This window comes from Setaria viridis, chromosome 7 (genome assembly GCF_005286985.2).
Source record: "Setaria viridis chromosome 7, Setaria_viridis_v4.0, whole genome shotgun sequence".
NCBI lineage: Eukaryota > Viridiplantae > Streptophyta > Magnoliopsida > Poales > Poaceae > Setaria > Setaria viridis.
This window is the reverse complement of record NC_048269.2, coordinates 28,532,389-28,542,300: the sequence shown is the minus strand read 5'-3', so window position 1 is coordinate 28,542,300 and position 9,912 is coordinate 28,532,389. Positions and strand designations below refer to the sequence as shown.

The following is a 9,912-nucleotide window of genomic DNA, read 5'->3' as shown; positions in this document are numbered from 1 at the left end:
GCGGGCAGTAAACAGAGTGTTACAGTTAATGGTGCCACCATTATGAGGAGAGGAGAGAGAAGATCACGGAGAAGAAGAAGAGAGAGAGGGAGACTGACTGTTGTAACAGACAGAGAAGCTGAAAGGTGTGTGCTCCCTCCCAGCACCCCCACTCCACCCCCCCTCTCTCATCCTCCCTCTCCATTATTTTCTCTCTCCTCCATCTCCACCTGACCACCTCCCCCTTTATTCTCTCTCCCCTCCCCCCAGCTCCTCTTCCCTGTCTGCTTCCCTCCCCTACTGCGCGCTTGCTCTCTCCTCCGCCCACCTCCACCTCCCCCCATTCCGCCGCCACCGCACGAGCAGAGTCTACTCGCCGAGGGAAGAAAAAAAAAAGCGGAGGACCCAAAACCAGGCGGGGCAGCAGCGCGACGTGCTTGCCATTCTCTCGAGGTACGCGGAGATGTTTCCCTCTCCCTCCACCCCGCCTCAATCCCGCTTGCTCTTCTTTTCGTCCCGGCGATTTCCTGCTCACTTGGGAGCGAGCTCTCGCATCGGGAGGTGGCTGCTTCGGCGGCTGTTGGGATCTAGGCGGGCGGTGGAGGCCAATCTGCGGGTGCGGCAATGCGGTGCTTGGGTTCCCGTTGTGTCGGTGGAGCTAGAACGCGGTGAGATTTCGGGAGGCTCGTCGGTGCCTGGGTTCGGATCTGCTCTTGGGCCACTTCGAGGCTTCGGTTCGCCCCTCACCAACCGAGCCTAGGAGGCCGCCATTCCTCCAGCCGCCCTCGGCGACGACCGCGCGTCGGTCCAGATCCAGGCGTCCTTTCGCTGCAGCAGCGCCTCCCTTGCTTCGTCTGTAGTCTTGCTCGTTGTTCTTGTCCCCTCCCTGGACTCGGTTGTACTGGAAGTCCATATGGATATTTTTTTAATTTCTCTTTTTTTGGTAAGGACGCCATAGCTCTGAGCCTCAATCCAAATATCTCTTTGTGGGATAGAATGCGGTTTATTGCGGATTTGCTCATTTTAGGGGGTTTCAGGCAACTGAACCTCTTGCTGACAGATCCTTTTACTGGTTCATATAATCATCGTATCCAAAGCGGATGCTAGTCGATAGTTGGGGCAGTAAATTATTATGTCGGCAAGTGTGAGCGCTGAGTTCTTTGCTGAAACTTTAAGCTTCATCTGGGATCTGACAGTGTCGGTGCCAAAATTTCTGTACATTTGAGGGGACGCGCTTGGGTAAATCATTGGAGAACATATTTCACTTTGCGTGAGACACGCCCTTCTTTCTAATTATGCCTTCACCTGTCTCAAAACTTTGTGATTTTTATATATCGGCTTGGGTGTGGTCAGTGGCCAGTATTTCAGGGGAGGCTTCTCCATAAATTCTGCATGTTTTTGGGGTTTGTCTTTAGCTTGATATAGGTGGAGTTGGGTACTACTTTATTCTGGCAAAGCATTCGTCTGTATAATGTTTTCACTGTCTAAACTTATAATAGGGCTAATAATGTGAAATGTTTCCTTCAGTGCATGTTTTTGTTACTACTGACAGTAAGGTTTGGTCAAGTGTGTACTTTTCCCTGATGAGATTTTGGTTTCAGAAATTATGTCATTTCCTTTTCTATTGCCACACATAATGACCCTTAACTGCAACATAATTTGTTTCCTGCAATGTGGTTCCGAAGTTTTAGGGAAAAGACAAGTCTGTGCAAACTAGCCATTAGAAGACAAATTTTTCTGAAAGTCTCTGTTGCCACAAATAGATTTGTTAATTTCTGTAGCAAAAGATATATGAGTGTGCACATCAATTTTGTGAATCTGTTTTGCTGGACCATATTTTATTTTATTTTGATAATGGAAGTTTTATTAATTTCAAGAACATTACATTGAGTTGATACAATGCCTTAAAACACTCCTGACCTCTGCATAGCGGGATGCACACAGCCTAAAAAAGAAAATACAGATCATATCCCAAACACTTAAATGACAGTCAATCCTCAAACTAGACCGCCAACCATGTGCCTGGGTAAATAACTCCTTGACCACCTGCGCCAATCGTAGTGATGCTGCAACAACCAAGTCTTGTGAAGCCAGCTTCTGTAATATAACCCACGTGCGGAGCCAGTGTATAGTCAAGAAAATAACCTGCAGGGGAGAAGAGTTATATTTTTTCCCAAAGATTATATCATTTCTGCACAGCCATAACGACCAACATGTAGCAGCCGCCCCTAGCAGAACTAGCAGCTCTAGATCTTTTCCAATACCCCGTAGCCAACTTCCAAACATGTTAGAAACACTACGAGGCTGAGATAAACCTGACGCCGCATATATAACAGACCACACAGCACGAGCAAAACGGCATTCAAAGAAAAGATGTTTAATAGTTTCATCCTTGTGACAAAAGCAACAATTTTTGCTTCCATGCCAATTACTCTTTGCTAAGTTATCTTTTGTTTGAAGAGTTGATATAAGTTCCAATTGTTTTCCTCACTTTCTCAGAAGTATTAAGATCAAACTGTGAATTTTAATTTGGTCATGCGAGAAATATAAAGATCTACCATATGCTACTGGCTAGTTATTAAGTACCTTTCACCTAAAATCTTCTTGCCAATTTCAATTTCATAATCTGTTTTCATTATTTGTGGGATAAGGATTCATGCCATCGTTGATTTTCTCTTATCTACATGCTATTTTGTAAGATGGTATTTCTGTGATCACATTGTGCCAGAAGTTTGTCCATTGATTTATTCAATGTATTCTTTCAGGAGCTCATGCAAGGTGTAGGTTTTGCAGCGAGAAGGGCAGCTGTGCATGTCAAGACCCAGATATAGACTCACTTAATCAAGCTGTGGGTTGGTGGGACACTTGAGATACAGTTGATCTTCTGCTTCAGAGTATGGGTTCAAGGTTTCCATCACATCAGCTGAGCAATGGCCTGTATGTTTCTGGTCGACCTGAGCAACCTAAGGAGAAGGCCCCGACCATTTGTTCCAATGTGATGCCATATACTGGCGGTGACATCAAGAAATCTGGAGAGCTGGGGAAGATGTTTGATCTCCATGTTGAAAAGTCGAGAAAATCTGGCCCTCTAGGCAACGCTCCTTCAAGGAATACTTCATTTGGAGGTGCTGCTTCCAACTCAGGACCTGTATCCAATTCTGGTGGTCGGTCCAACTACTCTGGTTCACTTTCGTCTTCAGTTCCTGGTGCTGGCGGTTCAGCCAGAGCAAAATCAAACTCTGGACCTCTTAATAAGCATGGAGAACCAACAAAGAGGTCATCCGGTCCCCAGTCTGGGGGAGTGACCCCAATGGCTCGCCAGAACTCAGGGCCTCTCCCTCCTGTGCTTCCCACAACTGGGCTCATCACATCTGGGCCTATCTCTTCAGGACCATTGAATCCGTCTGGTGCTCCGAGAAAAGTATCTGGGCCACTTGATTCTGCTTCATCCATGAAAATGCGGGCCACTTCCTTTGCTCACAATCAAGCTGTTACTAACCTCAACACTGAAGATGGTTACACTATTCAGGGAAGCTTTCCAAAGCCAATACTTTGGGCTGTGATTCTGCTCTTCGTGATGGGTTTCATAGCTGGTGGCTTCATTCTGGGTGCTGTTCACAATGCGATTTTGCTAATAGTTGTTGTGGTGATATTTGGTTTTGTTGCTGCACTGTTAATCTGGAATGCTTGCTGGGGAAGGAGAGGTGCTATTGGGTTTGTTAATCGCTATCCTGATGCTGATCTCAGAACTGCCAAAGATGGACAGTATGTAAAGGTTACAGGGGTACGTAGAATGCTGATTGATTTGTTCTCATTTGCATCCTTCAATTGATTTATGTGAGGTGTCTTTATTCATCATAGATGTTAGTTTTGTTGCATTGTTGGGGATAAGGATAATGCTGTCCTATGTTAGTTTTATTGCACTGTTGGAAATAACGCTACCCTGAAACATGACATTTGAAGTGTGCATGGCTTGACACATCTAACACATTCTGTGCATTAATCCTAGAAAAATTCCTACATATTTTCTGTCACATCAGTACTTGTCTTCTGCACTAGCACATAATTTAGCAATATCACCAGGCTGGCATTTTGATTTAGTATTCCCAGTCAAATGATAGTTCTTTCTAATTTAGAGGATAAGATATTCACCTGTATATTCACTGCATATTCTTTTCTAAAGATATCCTGAAGGCATGCTTCATTCTCAAACAGTGATATTTGTTTTATCATTTAGCACGATAATAATGGCTATGTTAAAATCCACAGGTCGTTACTTGTGGAAATTTCCCCCTCGAGTCCTCATTCCAAAGGGTCCCAAGATGTGTGTACACTTCTACTAGCTTGTATGAGTACAGGGGTTGGGATTCCAAAGCTGCCAACACTGAGCATCGCCGTTTTACCTGGGGTTTACGCTCAATGGAGGTGAGTATTTTTCATGAAATGTCATATTTTGAGTCATAATTGGGAAACACAAATCTGCAGTTATTTTGATCTTTAACCGACCTTGTTCTCTGATATTTTTCCTGTAACTTTGGCAGCGACATGCGGTCGATTTCTACATTTCAGATTTTCAATCTGGGCTTAGAGCATTGGTGAAAACAGGATATGGTGCACGTGTGACCCCTTATGTCGATGAATCTGTTATTATTGACATCAATCCTGACAACAAGGATATGTCCCCAGAATTTTTGAGATGGCTGAGGGAAAGGAACCTTTCAAGCGACGATCGGATAATGCGCCTCAAAGAAGGGTACTACTTGTTTCCTTGCTTGTTTGCACTTGGAATAGACTTGAAAGAAAACTATCTCCTTATCTTTAACCATTAGACCTAATGATATTCACAAATGAACACATGCTTCATCCTTTACCTACAGCTACATTAAGGAAGGAAGTACTGTGAGTGTGATGGGGGTTGTGCAAAGAAATGACAATGTGTTGATGATAGTTGCTCCATCGGAGCCCATCTCGACTGGCTGCCAGTGGGCCAAGTGCGTCCTCCCAACGAACATCGACGGGCTAGTTCTAAGATGTGAAGATACGTCAAATATTGATGTCATACCAGTTTAGCGAGATGGAAGCTTGGAGAATCATCGCCAAAGAAAAAAAATGCTTGTGAAATATTTGGACTTTGGATTTATTTTGTGGGCTGCTAGAATTGAGATAAATGTGCAAATGTTGGGTGTGATTATGGCAGGTTGAGGGTGGTTGGTTAAGCCGAGATTTGGTTGTATAGTTTTTCTTAATGTGTTTTATGTTTTTTTTTTTTTTGCTATGAGCTCTAAGTTCTTCTGTAACATGATGGTTTGATTACTACCATGGAGATGCAGCTGCTTAAAGTCTAGAATTGGGTTCATATGATCTTTGTGTATGATTCCTAGCACACTTTTGAATTTATTACTTGTTCTATCTTATTTTCATCCTGCTACCGAGAGCACACCAAGTGAAAGAAGCAGAAATGCTATTTCAGAAACGCTAAATAGAGACGCAGTCATGGCACAAACTAGGTCGTAGTAGTACGTTTCATATGCCTGGTGGCCAAGAGTTGAAAAATAATAACAGCAGCCAGTGCACCTTCAATTTCTGCATGCTAGTATTTGCGTGCTGATCAAAACAAATTTCATTACAATTCAGAAAAAAAGAACTCAATAACATAAATGAAAGATCCAACCAGACCATGACTTCACCAAAGTTCTCAGTTGTTCGTGGCCTCTTCAAACCATTTCCTGGATTGGCATACTCTTGGTGAGACTCCTGAAACCTCAAATGCTTCATGGCTGTCAAAAACAGTGATCTCTTAGGACAAAATAACTTGATGGCAACATCTTGTAGTAGCTCAGCACAGCTAGTCACATATCTAATGATAAATAATTTCAAGGTTCAAAGGTGTGGATGGGGTCTTCCCCCATACCTTAGAATCAATCAGAACTGCAGCTAGAAGATGCGACTTAATCTGAACTGCAAGAAACACAGTGCATGTTTACCTTGGTAGCCGATATCCTAGTTCTCTCAAGTGGTCGATACCTTGGTATGCATTTATAAGCTAGCACAGCCTCAGTGGAAAAACTGCAGAGAAGCAACAATATCAGCAATCCAAAGCTGCAGCTTGTTTTGAACGGCAGAAATAACAATATTACCTCCTTTGAATAAATGTTCAGGTGGATGGCCTTGGTTGAGCAACGTACGCTTACCAGCTTGCAAAGCTTTATCTGAAAACCACATGAGTTTTGCAGTCATCACGTAAAGATAAGATAGAAGTAGTTTGCAAAAGTAGTAGAAGTTTTTATTACAATTGGGACAGTACAAGTTATGCTGGCTTTCAAGCATGGAAGATCTAATAATCTATCATACGTGTGCGTTTCAAGCTGACTCTGAAGATTATGCGAGTTTTCCAGTCACATGCTGTAAATAAATGAAATTTTAGTGATTGTGCCAAACAATGGAGCATTGTAACAATATTAGGGCTGTTCTAGCAATACAAGCTTGCTGCATGGAAAGTCCAATGGAATTATTACAATACACTGTGTTTTATGCTACCAAATCATAACATCGATCAGCCAAAGAAATCTTTAATCCCGGTTGGTAATTCCAACCGGAACTAAATGGATGACCTTTAATCGCGATTGGTGTTTTCAACCGGAACTAAACGCCCCACCAGATTCCCTCATCCTAACTGGCCGTTACAATCGGGACTAAAGGGGCTCTTTAGTCTCGGTTGATATTACCAACCAGGATTAAACCTCCCATCGTCGGTGGTGGCCGTTTGACCCGGGACTAAAGCTCTTTTAGTTCCGAATCCAAAAAGCATCAAGATATATGTTTTTGGATGAAAATTCTATTCTCTACTAGTGACATAGTGACGGAACTGAGGGGAGGCCGGCGGGAGCCATGGCCTCCCCAACAAAGAAAAACAATTACTACCCCTAGGCAATTGTCAGGCCAAAACGAGAGGGGCCAAGCCCAATAGGGAAACCTATATGGCTTCATGTAGTCTTTTAGGATCCGTGCAATCCTTCTCTGGCGTGTTCGGTTCGTCAAGGTAAAGTTTAGTTCATGTCACATCGAATATTCGGAGGCTAATTAGGAGGACTAAATATGAGTTAATTATAAAACTAATTGCATAAATTGAGGCTAAACGGCGAGAATAATCTATTAAACCTAATTAATCCATCATCAGTAAATGTTTACTGTAGCAGCACATTGTCAAATCATGGACTAATTAGGTTTAATGGATTCATCTTGCCGTTTAGCCTCCCTCTATGTAATAGGATTTGTAAATAGTCTTCTAATTAGTATTTAAATATTCGACGTGACATGTGCAACGGGAACCAATGGCCTCAACCGCATATCAACTGGGATCGGAGCAGACCCGCATGCATGCATAGCGCAGGTTGACCGACGAGCATGGTTGCTAGTTGGTGGGTGTTTCGGATTCAAACTTCAAACTACCTTTTATCCTAAACCTAAACCGTGAGTTCATTTTTGAATCCGTTTGAATTACTATATTGCTGAGAATTAATGTAACATAATAAGATCCAATATAAATATGTTTTACTATTTTTTAAAAATCAACATTTTGAATGACCAATATCAACATTTTAACATTTTAAGTACGCTACTTCAACTAGTTTATTCGAAATGTTGAGTTTAATTTGAAAGAATGTTGAATCTAATATTTAAAATGTTGAGTATATTAATTTGATATTTTGAATATATGAAGTCACTAAATCTTTTGCAAAAGTAATAAAATAACAGCGCATGTTGCCTACCCTGTACGCCTGTACCCTCTTGCGTGCTACTGACTGGCCTCCTACTGCTGCTGTCCTACATGCTGCAGGTCATGATTGATACGGCGGCGTGCACAAATTGGATCACGGTGTGGCTTTTAGGCCGTGGTGGGCTGTACGATGGGATTTGATGGGCTTCTAATCCTATCTAGCTTGCGGAAGTCAGATAGGAGTCCAAAGCTCAATTGGCATTACGTTAACTTGTTGCCCAATGCCCAACAACATACGTACGCACACAGGTGGTCAAGCGCTTGCTCATGTACCTAATCATGCGATATTTCATTCCAATCTCGTGACGCACTGATGCCGCCAAAACCTCGCTTGACGCCCGGTCGCCCGCCCGCCTGCGGGCTGCGGACTGCCGGAATCTTGCACTACCATTCAGCTCGTTCGGCAGCGCTTAAAGCGGCTGCGGCTTCTCTTTTCCGGCTGGGCTTTTCAGCGGAAGCCGTTCGGCTGGCTGCGGCTTCTGGTCACGAGCGGAAGCCGTTGGTGTGACGATAACGCCGCACCGACGCACCGACGCGCCAGTGCCTCCCTCCTCTCGCCCCCTCCGTCGCTTGCTCCCCTCCGTGCCTCGCTCGGATCCGCCGCCGCGGCTCCCTCAGCTCCCCGCTCCGTCCCTTCCGCCAGGTCTGCGCCGCCGGCGGGCCCTCGGCGCGCCCGCTCCGTCGCGCTCACCCGCCCGAAGCCGCCGTCCGTCCTGCTTGTCGTCGCGCGGTCCGTCCGGCGCGGTCCGTCCGGATCCGCCTCCGGCGCAGCTTCCGCTCCGCCGCTCCCTCGCTGCCGCGCGCTCCTCGCCACCGGTGAGGCGTGGAGTGGCCCTCTCCCTCCCTCCAATCCGGCCGGGCGACGGCGCCGTTCCTCCCGCTGGACGCCCCCTCCGTCCCACCGTCAGGATCCGCCGCCGCCCGTCCCTCCGGATCCGCCGCCGCGGGTCCGAGCCGGCGCACGCGCTGCCGCCGCCGGTGGGCCGTCGGGTGGAAGGACCGCCTCCCGCGCCGTCGCCCCCTGCATCCCCTTCGCTCACAGGTATGGATGCTACCCCATCCGTATGCCGCTAGTTAGCAAGTAGTGTCCTAATTACTACTAAGGCAGGTGTCAATCTCGATTCAATTTTTGCACCCAGCAGCAAAAAAGTGTAAAATGCTTCCTGTTTTTAGACATGCTACTGTGCAACTGACTTGTTTGAGGAGATTAATCAACAATATAGAATGTGCAGTGCAATTGTGAGATCTTGCATTTTTTCTGAACACGCAGGAGAAAGAGACCTTGCATTTTGAGCTTTTAGTTCTAAAGCTGCACCAGTGCTTATCTTTTTAAGATGCATCTTGATGGAAGAGCTAGTGAATTTAGGTTCCATCTATGTTTGCCTCCACATATTGAAGTTGTGTATTAGTTTATTTTTTGTGTCTTCAAAGGTTAAAACTATCAGCGCCATTTATTCAATGTAGATGAAAGCTAACAACTGTAAGGGGCAAGTCAGATGGATTGTTTAGAATTCACACCTTAGCAGAAACTTGGTATTCCAAATTCGATTCCAGTTCCCATGTTGGTCCTGGTTTCTTTATCTTGTGGATTCTTTTCATCTCAGATATGTGTAATCTGCCTAAGTGGCCTGTACATCCACCATATTGAACCTAGGTAGCATAAATCTCTTATGTTCATTTAACAATATGATCTCAGCATTATGTCAATCTCCGAAGTCTGAATTGTATTAGAATTTAGAACTGAATGGGTGGTATGTTCCTGAAGATGAGAACCTCGAAAAAAGTATTGTAAATTAAGTACTTTATTTTGGTTATCTAGGTAGCCGTTGAACCATGATCTTTTATGTTGTTCCCCAAGTACATGTTATCGACCTTTTGTGGTCTGATGCAGAACTTGGCCATTGATTTATAGCAAACAAAGAATGGTAGCTTTCTATGTCTAGGTCAATATGACAGTGTTTTGGGATGGCAGGATCCACTTTAGGTAATTGTCATGCTTGAATGATCAGTAAGTCATTCTTGATCAGTAGGATGCCAAAAAAAAACCCTTGTCTGTCCTACTGATCAAGAATTCATTGTACTGATCCTGACTTTGAACAAAAAAATTGTGGTGTACCCAATTTTCAAGTCTAAGCAACTCTTGATGTTACTGTCGC

At 44.5% G+C, this 9,912-nt stretch overlaps 1 protein-coding gene across 1 annotated transcript; it reads left to right on the top strand.

Annotated features, from left to right (window-relative positions):
• Window positions 1-173: 173 nt before the first annotated feature.
• On the top strand, window positions 174-5,393 carry LOC117864201 (uncharacterized membrane protein At1g16860). Its single transcript, XM_034748225.2, has 5 exons — window positions 174-432; window positions 2,745-3,763; window positions 4,249-4,404; window positions 4,521-4,732; window positions 4,857-5,393. Exons 2-5 carry the CDS (start codon window positions 2,876-2,878, stop codon window positions 5,047-5,049), a joined length of 1,449 nt encoding a protein of 482 aa, XP_034604116.1. The 5' UTR covers window positions 174-432; window positions 2,745-2,875; the 3' UTR covers window positions 5,050-5,393.
• The last annotated feature ends 4,519 nt before the right edge of the window (window positions 5,394-9,912 follow it).